This window comes from Numenius arquata, unplaced genomic scaffold (assembly GCF_964106895.1).
Source record: "Numenius arquata unplaced genomic scaffold, bNumArq3.hap1.1 HAP1_SCAFFOLD_1592, whole genome shotgun sequence".
NCBI lineage: Eukaryota > Metazoa > Chordata > Aves > Charadriiformes > Scolopacidae > Numenius > Numenius arquata.
This window is the reverse complement of record NW_027414969.1, coordinates 1-14,142: the sequence shown is the minus strand read 5'-3', so window position 1 is coordinate 14,142 and position 14,142 is coordinate 1. Positions and strand designations below refer to the sequence as shown.

The following is a 14,142-nucleotide window of genomic DNA, read 5'->3' as shown; positions in this document are numbered from 1 at the left end:
GTTCCCCCCCCCACGACCCCCCCCCTTCTCCTTCCCCCCCATTCTCCCTATGTCCCCCCCATCCCCCCGTGTGTGTCCCCCCCCCCGTCCCCAATGTCTGTCCCCCCAATGTCCCCCTGTTGCCTCCCCCCTGTGTCCCCCCGCCCCCCCCCCCCGTGTCCCCCTGCCCCCCCCCCCCCGGTGTCTCCCCCCTTGTTTCCATACTGTCCCCCCCCGTGTCCCCCCCCCGTCCTCAATGTCCATCCCCCCGGTGTTCCCCCCCATAACCCCCGCCTTGTCCTCCCCCCTGTCCCCCCCACCCCCCCGTGTGTCCCCCCCGTTCCCCCCACCATGTCCCATGTGTGTCCCCCCCCATCCCCCTGTGTCTGTGTGTGCGTGTCCCATGTCTGTTGCCCCCCCCCCATTTCCATCCCCCTCGTGTGTCCCCGTGCCCCCCCCCGTTTGCCCTCTGTTCCCCCCACCCCAGGCCCTGGAGCGGGCGGGGCGCGTGTCCCCCCCGGGCCCCCCCGATTCCGAGGGGGAGGAGAACCTGGGCTGGAGCAGCGTCAACCTGGCGGAGGAGCGGCAGCAGCAGGAGGTGGGGGGGCACCCCAAAACTGGGGGGGGGGCACCCCAAGAATGGGGGGGGACTCTGAAACTGGGGGGGGGGGCACCTCAAGAATGGGGGGGGACTCTGAAACTGGGGGGGTAGAGGAGTGGCAGCAGCAGGAGGGGGGGGGACCCTGAAACTAGGGGGGACCCTGAAACTGGGGGGGGCACCCCAAGAATCGGGGGGGGGACCCTGAAACTGGGGGGGTGGAAGAGCTGCAGCAGGAGGTGGGGGGCACTCCAAAAACCAGGGCACCCCCAAACTGGGGGGGCGCCTCAAAAATAGGGGGTCCTGAAATCAGGAAAGGAGCCCAAAACTTGGGGGGGACCCCAAAAAAGAGGAGGGCACCCCAAAACTGGGAGGGGGACAACCTGTAACCAGGGGGGGCGATCTTGGAACTGGAGGGGCACCCTGAAACTGGGGGGGGACACACCCCCAAACCAGGGACATCCCAAAACAGGGGGGCACCCCCAAAACTGAGGGGGGGACCCCAAAAAAGGGGGCACCCCTAAACCAGGAGCCCCCCCCAAGATTAGGGCACCCCCAGAAAAAGTAGGGCTCCCCCCAAAACCAAGCTCCCCCCCAAGCTTGGAGCCTCCCCAACCCCAGGGTCCTCTCCAAAATAAGGACCCCCCCCAAACTAAGGTCCCCCCAAAACCAGGAGCCCCCCCCCGAACTGGGGGTCCCCCCAAAACCCAGGTCCCCCCAAACCTGGAGCCACACACACCCACCCCCCCCCTCCCCCCCAAGACCCAGGTGGGGTGGGGCCCCCCCACGGGTGCTGCTCTGATAATGGGGGGGGGTGTTGGGGTCCCCTAAAGTGGGGGGGTCTCCCCTGAACCCCCTTTTTCCCCCCCCCCGACCCCCCCAGTTCTCGGCCTCTTCCACCACCATCTTGGACGAGGAGCCCATCGTCAACCGGGGGCTGGCGGCGGCGCTGCTGCTCTGCCAGAACAAGGGTGAGGGGGGGGCGCTATGGGGTAGGGGGGGGTCCCTATGGGGCAGGGGGCCCAGGGGAGGGGGGGTCCCTATGGGGCAGAGGGGCCGGAGGGGGTGGGCTATGGGGCCGGGGGATTGGGAACTGGTGGTGGGGCTGCTATGCCAGAACAAGGGTGAGGGGGGGCGCTATGGGGTGGGGGGGGAGCTATGGGGCGGGGGGGGTCCAGGGAGGGGTCCCTATGGGGCAGGTGGGCCAGAGGGAGTGGGCTATGGGGCCGGGGGATTGGGAGCTGGTGGTGGGGCTGCTATGGCAGAACAAGGGTGAGGGGGGGCGCTATGGGGCAGGGGGGGAGCTATGGGGTGGGGGGGTCCAGGGAGGGGTCCCTATGGGGCAGGTGGGCCAGAGGGAGTGGGCTATGGGGCCGGGGGATTGGGAACTGGTGGTGGGGCTGCTATGGCAGAACAAGGGTGAGGGGGGGCGCTATGGGGCGGAGGGGGGGCGCTATGGGGCAGGGGGGGCTGGAGGAGGGGCAGTCTATGGGGTAGGGGAGAGTGGGGGGGCTATGGGGTGGGGGGACCAGGGTCTGGTGGTGGTGCTGCTGCTCTGCCAGAACAAGGGTGAGGGGGGGCTCTGTGGGGCAGGGGGGGAGCCGTGGGGCAGGGGGGGTCCCTATGGGGCAGGGAGGGTCCAGGGGGGGCTATGGGGCAGGGGGGATTCCCTATGGGGTGGGGGGGCTGGTGGCGATGCTGCTGTTCTGCCAGAACAAGGGTGAGGGAGGGCTCTATGGGGCGGGGGGGGTGCCTATGGGGCGTTGGGGCTATGGGGCAAGGGGTGTCCCTATGGGGCAGGGGGGGCCTATGGGGTGGGGTGGCCAGAGGGGAGGTTGCTATGGGGCGGGGAGGGGTCACTGTGGAGTTGCTATAGGGCACTGTGGGAACACTATGGGTCCTGTGGGGTCTCTGTGGGGCGCTGTGTGGTCTCTATGGGTCGCTGTGGGTCGCTATGGGTCCCATGGGGTTTCTGTGGGTCGCTGTGGGTCCCGTGTCCCCCCCAGGGCTCCTGGAGACGATGGTGCAGAAGGTGCCCTGGGTGCTGTGGGTCACTGTGGGGTCGCTATGGGGCACTGTGGGTCTCTATGGGTCTCTATGGGTCACTGTGGGTCCTGTGTCCCCCCCAAGGCTGCTGGAGATGATGGTACAGAAGGTGCCCCTGGGTGCTGTGGGGTCGCTGTGGGTCTCTATGGGTTGCTGTGGGTCGCTATGGGTCCCATGGGGTTTCTGTGGGTCACTGTGGGTCCCGTGTCCCCTCCAGGGCTCCTGGAGACGATGGTGCAGAAGGTGCCCTGGGTGCTGTGGGTCACTGTGGGGTCGCTATGGGGCACTGTGGGGTCTCTATGGATCGCTGTGGGTCGCTATGGGTCACTGTGGGTCGCTATGGGTCACTGTGGGTCCTGTGTCCCCCCCAAGGCTGCTGGAGATGATGGTGCAGAAGGTGCTGTGGGGTCGCTGTGGGTCTCTATGGGTTGCTGTGGGTCGCTATGGGTCCCATGGGGTTTCTGTGGGTCGCTATGGGTCCCGTGTCCCCCCCAGGGCTCCTGGAGACGATGGTGCAGAAGGTGCCCTGGGTGCTGTGGGTCACTGTGGGGTCGCTATGGGGCACTGTGGGGTCTCTATGGGTCGCTGTGGGTCTCTATGGGTCGCTGTGGGTCCTGTGTCCCCCCCAAGGCTGCTGGAGATGATGGTACAGAAGGTGCTGTGGGTCTCTATGGGTCGCTGTGGGGTCTCTATGGGTCGCTGTGGGTCTCTATGGGTCGCTGTGGGTCTCTATGGGTCACTGTGGGTCGCTATGGGTCGCTGTGGGTCTCTATGGGTCACTGTGGGTCCTGTGTCCCCCCCAAGGCTGCTGGAGATGATGGTGCAGAAGGTGCTGTGGGGTCCCTGTGGGTCTCTATGGGTTGCTGTGGGTCGCTATGGGTCCCATGGGGTTTCTGTGGGTCGCTGTGGGTCCCGTGTCCCCCCCAGGGCTCCTGGAGACGATGGTGCAGAAGGTGCCCTGGGTGCTGTGGGTCACTGTGGGGTCTCTATGGGTCGCTGTGGGTCTCTATGGGTCGCTGTGGGGTCGCTGTGGGTCTCTATGGGTCACTGTGGGTCCTGTGTCCCCCCCAAGGCTGCTGGAGATGATGGTACAGAAGGTGCTGTGGGTCTCTATGGGTCGCTGTGGGTCTCTATGGGTCGCTGTGGGTCTCTATGGGTCACTGTGGGTCCCGTGTCCCCCCCAGGGCTCCTGGAGACGACGGTGCAGAAGGTGCCGCGGGTGAAGGCCCCCAACAAGTCCCTGCCCTCGGCCGTCTATTGCATCGAGGACAAGATGTGGGTGACGTCAGCGGTGATGTCATCGGTGATGTCACACCCCTCATGTCACCCCTCCCCCCCCCCCCCCCCATCACCCACCCCCTGTGTCACCCCCGCTGTCCCCACCGGTGACAATCCCGGCCCTGCCACATCCCTGGGTACCGCCGTCCTCGTGTCCCTCCGTGTCCCTGTGTGTCCCCCCCCACCCCGTTCCCCCTGTCCTCAATGTCACCCCCGTGTCCCCAACGTCCCCCCGATGTCACCCGGCTGTGCGGGTGTCCCCAGGACCATGGGTGACAAGTACAGCCGGCGGGAGGAGCGCTGGGTGTCCCCATCCCTGGGTGTCCCCCCGTGTCCCTGCTGTCCCTCTGTCCCTGACATCCCCGCAATGTCCCTGCTGTCCGGGTGTCCCTGCTGTCACCCCACTGTCCCTACAACCTCACTGTGCGGGTGTCCCCCAGGGCCATCGATGACAAGTACAGCCGGTGGGAGGAGTCCATCTGTGTCCCCTCCATGTTCCCCCGTGTCCCCGCTGTCCCCCCATGTCCCTGTGACCTCACTGTGCTGGTCTCCCTGATGTCACCCGGCTGTGCGGTTGTCCCCAGGGCCACCAATGACAAGTACAACCGGCAAGAGGAGCACTGGGTGTCGCCTCCACGTCCCTTGGTGCCACCATCCCAGTGTCTCCCTCTGTCCCGATGTCCCTGCTCTCCCCTGGCTGTGCGGGTGTCCCCGATGTCACCCCACTGTCCCTGTTGTCCCCAGGGGCATCAGTGACAAGTACAGCCGATGGGAGGAGCACTGGGTGTCCCCTCCATGTCCCTTGGTGCCACCATCCCAATGTCCCCACAGTGTCCCCATGTACCCCCATGTCCCCACTGTCTGGGTGTCCCCGATGTCACTGCGCTCTCCGGTTGTCCCCAAGGCCATCGATGACAAGTACAGCCGGCGGGAGGAGCACTGGGTGTCCTCTCTGCTTCCCTTGGTGCCACCATCCAAGTGTCCTTCTGTGTCCCCTGCTGTGTTCTTGTCCCCGATGTCCCCCCTGTGCCCGATGTCCCCAGTGTCCCTGATGTCACCCGGCTGTGCGGTTGTCCCCAGGGCCATCAACGACGAGTACAGGCGGCGGGAGGAGCACTGGGTGTCCCATCCTCCTGCTGTCCCTATGTCCCTGCTCTCTCCCCCAGTGTCTCTGTGACACCACTGTCCGGGTGTCCCTGATGTCACCCCACTGTCCCTGTTGTCCCCAGGGGCATCAGTGACAAGTACAGCCGGAGGGAGGAGCACTGGGTGTCCTCTTTGCCTCCCCTGGTGCCACCATCCCGATGTCCCCCCAGTGTCCCTATGTCCCTGCTGTCCGGGTGTCCCCGATGTCACTGCTCTCTGGTTGTCCCCAGGGCTATCGATGACAAGTACAGCCGGCGGGAGGAGCGCTGGGTGTCCCCATCCTTGTGTGTCCCCCCATGTTCCCGTCCTCCTGCTGTCCCTATGTCCCCGCTCTCCTCCCGATGGCTCGGTGACCCTGCTGTCCGGGTGTCCCCGATGTCACCGCTCTCTCCGGTTGTCCCCAGGGCCATCGATGACAAGTACAGCCGGCGGGAGGAGCGCTGGGTGTCCCCATCCTTGTGTGTCCCCCCATGTTCCCGTCCTCCTGCTGTCCCTATGTCCCTGCTCTCCCCCCGATGGCTCGGTGACCCTGCTGTCCGGGTGTCCCCGATGTCACCGCTCTCTCTGGTTGTCCCCAGGGCCATCGATGACAAGTACAGCCGGCGGGAGGAGCGCTGGGTGTCCCCATCCTTGTGTGTCCCCCCATGTTCCCGTCCTCCTGCTGTCCCTATGTCCCCGCTCTCCCCCCGATGGCTCGGTGACCCTGCTGTCCGGGTGTCCCCGATGTCACCGCTCTCTCCGGTTGTCCCCAGGGCCATCGATGACAAGTACAGCCGGCGGGAGGAGCGCTGGGTGTCCCCATCCTTGTGTGTCCCCCCATGTTCCCGTCCTCCTGCTGTCCCTATGTCCCCGCTCTCCCCCCGATGGCTCGGTGACCCTGCTGTCTGGGTGTCCCCGATGTCACCGCTCTCTCCGGTTGTCCCCAGGGCCATCGATGACAAGTACAGCCGGCGGGAGGAGTACCGGGGCTTCACGCAGGACTTCAAGGAGAAGGACGGGTACCGCCCCGACGTCAAGATCGAGTACGTGGACGAGACCGGCCGCAAGCTCACGCCCAAGGAGGTGGGGGGGGACACTTTGGGGACACCGTGGGGACCCCCCGCTTTGTGTCCCCCTGTCCCCTGACCCCCCACTGCTGTCCCCTGTCCCCCCCCCCCCCAACAGGCGTTCCGGCAGTTGTCCCACCGCTTCCACGGGAAGGGCTCGGGGAAGATGAAGACGGAGCGAAGGATGAAGAAGTTGGACGAGGAGGCGGTGAGGGGGGGGCTTGGCCCAGTATGAGGGTCCCCTGGCCCAGTTTGGGGTCACTTTGGCCCAGTTTGGTGGTTCTCAGCCATTTTTGGGGGTCATTTGGGACAAATTTGAGGTCCCTCTGGACCAGTCTGGGGGTTCCTCTGGTCTAGTTTGGGGGTCCCCTAACCCACTTTGGGGGTCCTTTGGCCCAATTTTGGGTTCCCTGGCCCAATTTCAGGGTCCTCAGCCATTTTTGGGGGGTCCCTTTGGCCCAGTCTGGGGGTCCTCAAACCAGTATTGGGGTCCCTCTGGCCCAGTTTGGGGGTCCCCTGGTCTGGTTTGGGGTCAATTTTGGGATTCTCAGCCATTTTTGGGGCTCAACTTGGACAAATTTGGGGTCCCCTGGCCCAGTCTGGGGGTGGCCTCAACCAGTTTGAGGGTCCCCTGACCCAGTTTGGGGGTGTCCCTCAATTAGGGGGGGGGGGCTTAGATTTTGGGGTGCCCCCCTCCCCCAGGGGGGGTCCCCCAAATGTCCTCCCCCCCCCCCCCCCCAGGAATTTCTTTTTGGGGTGGAAGGGGGAGGTTTGGGGCTGGGGGAGCCCTGTTTTTGGGGGGGTTGTGCCCCATTTGGGGGTGCCCCGGGGCCAGGGGGGTGTGTCAGCCCACCGAGGGGGGGGGGGCCTTAGATTTTGGGGTGCCCCCCCTTTCTCAGTGGGGTCCCCCAAATGTCCTCCTCCCCACCAGGAATTCCTTTTTGGGGTGAAAGGGGGAGGTTTGGGGCTGGGAGAGCCCCATTTTTGGGGGGTTGTGCCCCATTTTGGGAGTCACCTGTCACTTTGGGGGGGGTCTCCCTCAATTTGAGGGTCCCCCCGTTTTGGGGGGGGCACCCCAAAACCTAAGGGTCCCCCCCTCCTTCAGGGGGTCCCCCTAAATATGTCGTCCCCTCCCCCAGGGGCTGCTCTTTGGGGTGAAAGGGGGGGGTTTGGGGCTGGGGGAGCCCTGTTTTTGGGGGGGTTGTGCCCCATTTTGGGGGTGCCCCCGGGCCAGGGGTGGTGTCAGTCAGTTGGGGGGGGTTTGTGAGATTTTGGGGTGGCCCCCCCTCCCTCAGGGGGGGTCCCCCAAATGTTCTCCTTCCCCTTCAGGGGTTCCTTTTTGGGGTAAAAGGGGGAGGTTTGGGGCTGGGAGACCCCCATTTTTTGGGGGGTTGTGCCCCATTTTGGGGGGTGCCCCCGGGCTGGGGGGGGATCCCCGGTTTTGGGGGGGGGTCTGATGGGTGCCCCCCCCCCCCCCCCCCGCAGCTGCTGAAGAAGATGAGCTCGAGCGACACCCCCCTGGGGACGGTGGCGCTGCTGCAGGAGAAGCAGAAGGCGCAGAAAACCCCCTACATCGTCCTCAGCGGCAGCGGGAAGAGCATGAACGCGTGAGGGACTGGGGGGTACTGGGAGGGACTGGGGGGCGCTGGGAGTGCTGTGAGGGATGCTGGGGGGACAGGGAAGGGGCTAGGGGGCACTGGGAGGGACTGGGGGGCACTGGGAGTGCTGTGAGGGATGCTGGGGGGACTGGGAAGGGTGCTGGGAGGGACTGCGATGGGACTGGGAGCACTGGGAGGGACTGGGAGTGGTGCTAGAGGGACTGGGGGGCACTGGGAGTGCTGTGAGGGATGCTGGGGGGACTGGGAAGGGGCTAGGGGGCACTGGGAGGGACTGGGAGGGGTGGTGGAGGGACTGGGGGGCACTGGGAGTGCTGTGAGGGATGCTGGGGGGACTGGGAAGGGTGCTGGGAGGGACTGCGATGGGACTGGGAGCACTGGGAGGGACTGGGAGGGGTGGTGGAGGGACTGGGGGGCACTGGGAGTGCTGCGAGGGATGCTGGGAGGACTGGGAAGGGGCTAGGGGGCACTGGGAGGGGTGGTGGAGGGACTGGGGGGCACTGGGAGTGCTGTGAGGGATGCTGGGGGGACTGGGAAGGGTGCTGGGAGGGACTGCGATGGGACTGGGAGGGACTGGGAGCTGTGCTAGAGGGACTGGGGGGCACTGGGAGTGCTGTGAGGGATGCTGGGGGGACTGGGAAGGGGCTAGGGGGCACTGGGAGGGACTGGGAGAGGTGGTGGAGGGACTGGGGGGCACTGGGAGTGCTGTTAGGGATGCTGGGGGGACTGGGAAGGGGCTAGGGGGCACTGGGAGGGACTGGGAGTGGTGCTAGAGGGACTGGGGGGCACTGGGAGCGCTGTGAGGGATGCTGGGGGGACTGGGAAGGGTGCTGGGAGGGACTGCGATGGGACTGGGAGCACTGGGAGGGACTGGGAGTGGTGCTAGAGGGACTGGGGGGCACTGGGAGTGCTGTGAGGGATGCTGGGGGGACTGGGAAGGGGCTAGGGGGCACTGGGAGGGACTGGGAGTGGTGCTAGAGGGACTGGGGGGCACTGGGAGTGCTGTGAGGGATGCTGGGGGGACTGGGAAGGGTGCTGGGAGGGACTGCGATGGGACTGGGAGGGACTGGGAGCTGTGCTAGAGGGACTGGGGGGCACTGGGAGTGCTGTGAGGGATGCTGGGGGGACTGGGAAGGGTGCTGGGAGGGACTGCGAGTACTGGGAGGGACTGGGAGCTGTGCTAGGGGGACTGGGGGGCGCTGGGAGTGCTGTGAGGGATGCTGGGGGGACTGGGAAGGGGCTAGGGGGCACTGGGAGGGACTGGGAGTGGTGCTAGAGGGACTGGGGGGCACTGGGAGTGCTGTGAGGGATGCTGGGGGGACTGGGAAGGGTGCTGGGAGGGACTGCGATGGGACTGGGAGGGACTGGGAGCTGTGCTAGAGGGACTGGGGGGCACTGGGAGTGCTGTGAGGGATGCTGGGGGGACTGGGAAGGGTGCTGGGAGGGACTGCGATGGGACTGGGAGCACTGGGAGGGACTGGGAGCTGTGCTAGAGGGACTGGGGGGCACTGGGAGTGCTGTGAGGGATGCTGGGAGGACTGGGAAGGGGCTAGGGGGCACTGGGAGGGGTGGTGGAGGGACTGGGGGGCACTGGGAGTGCTGTGAGGGATGCTGGGGGGACTGGGAAGGGTGCTGGGAGGGACTGCGATGGGACTGGGAGGGACTGGGAGCTGTGCTAGAGGGACTGGGGGGCACTGGGAGTGCTGTGAGGGATGCTGGGGGGACTGGGAAGGGGCTAGGGGGCACTGGGAGGGACTGGGAGTGGTGCTAGAGGGACTGGGGGGCACTGGGAGCGCTGTGAGGGATGCTGGGGGGACTGGGAAGGGTGCTGGGAGGGACTGCGATGGGACTGGGAGCACTGGGAGGGACTGGGAGTGGTGCTAGAGGGACTGGGGGGCACTGGGAGTGCTGTGAGGGATGCTGGGGGGACTGGGAAGGGGCTAGGGGGCACTGGGAGGGACTGGGAGAGGTGGTGGAGGGACTGGGGGGCACCGGGAGTGCTGTTAGGGATGCTGGGGGGACTGGGAAGGGTGCTGGGAGGGACTGCGAGTACTGGGAGGGACTGGGAGTGGTGCTAGGGGGACTGGGGGGCGCTGGGAGTGCTGTGAGGGATGCTGGGGGGACTGGGAAGGGTGCTGGGAGGGACTGCGATGGGACTGGGAGCACTGGGAGGGACTGGGAGTGGTGCTAGAGGGACTGGGGGGCACTGGGAGCGCTGTGAGGGATGCTGGGGGGACTGGGAAGGGGCTAGGGGGCACTGGGAGGGAGTGGGGGGGTGCTGGGGGGCACTGGGAGGGACTGTGATGGGACTGGGAGGACTGAGGGGAGACTGTGGACTGGGGTGGGGACTGGGGGGCACTGGGGACACTGGGAAGGGTGCTGGGGAGCACTGGGGGGAACTGTGTGTTGGAAGGACTGGGGATGGGGACTGGGGGGCACTGGGAGGAACTGGGAGCGCTGATCCCCCCTTTCCCCCCCCCAGGAACACCATCACCAAGTGAGCGGCGCCGGGGGACACCCCTGTCCCCCCTCCCTGTGTTGTCCCCCCCCCCCCCCCGTTATGTCCCCCCCCCCGCGGGGACAATAAAGGCCTTGGGGACGGTCCCTGCGTGTCACCGTCTGTCACCTGCGCCGGGGGGGGGGGACACGGGACATAAAGCCACCCCCTGTCCCCACATGGAGGGGGGGGACACACACAGTACCACCGCGTGTCCCCGAAGCCCGGACGAGGTGACAAAGCCACCCCCTGTCCCCGGTGCCACCGACAGTCCTTTATTGGGGGGGCCACCCCCGTCCCCTGCGTGTCCCCATGTGTCCCCACCCCGGGGTGGGGGGGGACACACACAACACCCCTCACGGGGGGGGACACGGCGCCTCCTGGGTGCCACCGGCCCCTCTGTCCTTGTCCCCGCTGTCCCGGGGGTGTGTGGCCTTGTCACCCCTGGCCGCGGTGTCACCCGTGGCTGTGTCACCCGTGTCCTCCTCGGCGTCACCCGTGTCCTTCTCGGCGTCACCCGTGGCTGTGTCACCCGTCTCCTCCTCGCTGTCCCCCGTGTCCTCGCTGTCCCCCGTCTCCTCCTCGCTGTCCCCCGTGTCCCCGGGGACCCCCACCCGGTTGGTGTTGACGAAGAGCCCCCCGTCGCTGTCCCCATCCTTGTCCTCGGGGGGGGCCCGGCTGCCTCAGGGACATGGGGAGGTAATTAACACCCCCAGCTTGTCACCCCTTAATTACCCCCCCAATTACTCCCCTTACCCCACTTGCCCCTGTTATTGCCCCCCCCTGATTATTACCCCCCCATTTATCCTCTCATTGCCCCCCCCAGTTTATTGTCCCCCTCCCCAGTTATTACCACCCCCCTTTAACCCCCCCAGATTATTGCCTCCCCCCCATATTACCCCCTCCAAATTGCCCCCCCCATATTGCCCCCCCCGGGTAATTGCCCCCCCCCCCCATTTACCTCCCCAGCTTATTGCCTCCCCTGGGTAATTGCCCCCCCCAGTATTGCCTCCATGTGTTATTGCCCCCCCAATATTACCCCCCCCTTATTGTGTCACTCTTAAACCCCCATGATATTTACCCCCCCCCCCCCCATATTGCCCCCCTCCCCCTAGGACTCACCCCTCCCGGGGGGCGAAGGCCTCGGGCCTGCAGGGAACAGGGAGGGGGGGGGTCACAGCTGGGAACTGGGAGGGGGTTGCCCCCCCCCGGGGGGGGGGTAATTGCCCCGGGGGGGGGAGTGTATTTGCCCCCGGGGGGGTCCCTACCAGAGCCCCTGGCGCTGCAGGAAGCGGACGTGGGGGGGGAGCAGCACGAGGGACATCTCGGCCTTGACCTTGTCCCCCTCCTCGATGGGGTCCACCAGCAGGAAGTCACCTGGGGGGGACACGGGGGGGGTCACCACGGGGGGGACAAGGGGTCACCGGGGGGGGATGACAGGGCTGGGGGGGTCACCGGGTGGGTGACAGGGATAGGGGGAGTCACCTGGGGGGAGACATGGGGGTCACAAACAAGGTGGGTGTCGCCTGGGGGGGGGACAGGGACGGGGGGAGTCACCTGGGAGGGACACGGGGGGGGGACATGGGGTCACCTGGGGAGACAAGAAGGACAGGGAGGGTCACTGGGGGGGAACATGGGGGTCACTGGGGGGGGGACAAGGACAAGGGGGGATCGCCTGGGGGGGTTGGGGATGGGGGGTGACAATGGGGGGGTGACAATGAGGTGGAGGGGGTGAGAACGGGAGCGAGGAGGACAGTGGGGGTGACAGCGGGGTGACAAGAGGACAACGGGTGACAGTGGGGGTGATGGGGGGGTGACAGGGTGACTGGGGGTGACAACGAGGTGAAAGGAGTGAGAATGGGAACGAGGACAGTGGGGGTGACAGGGTGACAAAGACTGGGTGACAGTGGGGGTGACAAGGTAACAGTAGGGGTGACGGGTGACAGTGACAAGGAGTGACAATGCGGGTGACAATGAGCCAGTGCGGGGGTGAGAAGGGAGCGAGGACAATACAGGAGTGACAGTATGGGTGACAGGGTGACGGCGGAGCTGGCTGTGACAAAGACAGTGGGGTAACACGGTGACAGCAGGGGTGACAGCGGGGGTGACAAGAGGACAACGGGGGTGACTGGGGTGACAATGGGGGTGACAACAAGGTGAAAGGGGTGAGAATGGGAACGAGGAGGACAGTGGACAGTGGGGTGACAGTGGAAGTGACAAAGTGACAGTGGGAAGTGGCAAGGTAACAGGATGACATCAGGGGTGCAGAGTGAGGGTGACAGTAAGGCTGCCAGGGGGGTGACAACAGGGGTGACGAGGACAGTGAGGGTGGCAGGGTGACATGGTGACTTGGGTGACAGTGGGGGTGACGGGAGGGGTGACTGGGGTGACAGGGGGGTGACAGTGGGGTGACAACAAGGTGAAAGGGATGGGAGACGAGGACAGTGGGGATGACAAGGTGACAAAGACTTGGGGTGACAGTGGTGACAACAGGGGTGACGAGGACAGCAGGGATGACAGCGTGACAAAGACAGTGGGGTGACAACAGGGGTGACAAGGTGACCTGGGGTGACAGTGGGGGTGCGCGGGGGCAGGGTGACAGGGGTGACTGGGGGACAATGAGGTGAAAGGGGTGAGGAGGACAGTGGGGGTGATAGCGGGGGTGACAGGGTGACAAAGACAGTGGGGTGACAGTAGAGGGTGACAGTGGGTGGTGGCAGGAGGTCAACGGGGGTGACAATGGGGTGACAACGAGGTGAAAGGGGTGAGGGGGAATGAGGAGGACAGTGGGGGTGACAAGAGGATAACAGGGGTGACGATGGGGGGTGACAGAAAACAGGGGTGACAGCGGGGGTGACGGTGACAACGGGGGTGACAAAGAAACAGGGTGACAGCGGGGGTGGCAGAGCAGGGGTGACAACAGGGGTGATGGTGACAGTGAGGATGGAAGGTGGCAAAGTGACAGGGGGTGACAGGGGGTGACAGTGCCACCTCTCTTGATCCAGACGTGGCGGCGGAAGCGGGGGGGCATGCTGGCCAGGAACCGCGTCCCCTCCGCCGTCTCCACCTCGTGCAGGTTGTTCCCCGGTGTCCCCAACACCTGCGGGGGGGGGGGGGGGGTCAGGGCCACCCCCCAGCCCTGTGTCCCTACCCTCGGCCTGTCCATGTCCCCTCCCCGTGTCCCCTCTGACCCCCCTGTTCCCCCCCCATCACCTCCACCCCCCGGTGTCCCCTCCCCGTGTCCCCTCTCAGTGTCCCCATGTCCCCTCCGACCCCCATGTCCCCCCCCTTCCCTCCACCCCCCAGTGTCCCCTCTCCCTGTCCCCACACCGCCCCCCCCAGTGTCCCCATGTTCTCTCTGACCCCCGGTGTCTCCTCCCCATGTGCCCCCCCCGTGTCCCCATGTCCCCTCCATGCGGGCCCCATGTCTCCCCCAACCCCCAGTGTCCCCCCCCCCGTGTCCCCCCCAAAATGTCACTCATCCCCTCGACCCCCCAGCGTCCCCTCCCCGTGTCCCCCCCCCCCAGTGTCCCCTATGTCCCCTCCGACCCCCATGTCACCCCCCCGCCCCCCAGTGTCCCCTCCCCGTGTCCCCCCCCCAGTGTCCCCATGTCCCCTCCACCCCCCAGTGTCCCCCCCCCCCCCCATCATGTCCCGCCCCCCGTCCCCTCCCCCACCCGCACGATGCGCTGCCGGGGTCCGGCCGCACGCGCTCCTCAGCAGCTCGCGCGCAGCACGTGCTTCCGCTTGGTGGCGCGCGACATGGCGGGGCTGCGGCGACAACGGGGGGGGGGACACACGGGATGAGACGGACGGACCCGCCGCCCTCCCCGCCCCCCCCCCCCCCCCACCGGGAGCTCCCCCCCTCCCGCCGGGCCCCCGGCGCCCCTCACCTCGCTCCGGCACTTCCGTGTACGTCACTTCCGGGAGGCGGTG

At 66.5% G+C, this 14,142-nt stretch overlaps 2 protein-coding genes across 2 annotated transcripts; one reads left to right on the top strand and one right to left on the bottom strand.

Annotated features, from left to right (window-relative positions):
• Window positions 1-466: 466 nt before the first annotated feature.
• Window positions 467-10,313, top strand: SART1 (spliceosome associated factor 1, recruiter of U4/U6.U5 tri-snRNP; the record flags this gene model as incomplete). The annotated part of the gene is made up of 7 exons (XM_074167412.1): window positions 467-577; window positions 1,461-1,548; window positions 3,808-3,898; window positions 5,974-6,109; window positions 6,212-6,301; window positions 7,579-7,700; window positions 10,192-10,313. Coding segments are annotated over 7 exons (657 nt in total), but the record flags the coding sequence as incomplete, so codon positions are not given.
• Window positions 10,314-10,460: 147 nt separating this feature from the next.
• Window positions 10,461-14,136, bottom strand: EIF1AD (eukaryotic translation initiation factor 1A domain containing). The gene is made up of 6 exons (XM_074167413.1): window positions 14,100-14,136; window positions 13,884-13,977; window positions 13,198-13,306; window positions 11,475-11,583; window positions 11,329-11,355; window positions 10,461-10,884 (listed from the first exon to the last, which is right to left on the bottom strand). The coding sequence occupies exons 3-6, from the start codon at window positions 13,235-13,237 to the stop codon at window positions 10,563-10,565; spliced, it is 498 nt and encodes a 165-aa protein (XP_074023514.1). The 5' UTR covers window positions 13,238-13,306; window positions 13,884-13,977; window positions 14,100-14,136; the 3' UTR covers window positions 10,461-10,562.
• Window positions 14,137-14,142: the final 6 nt, after the last annotated feature.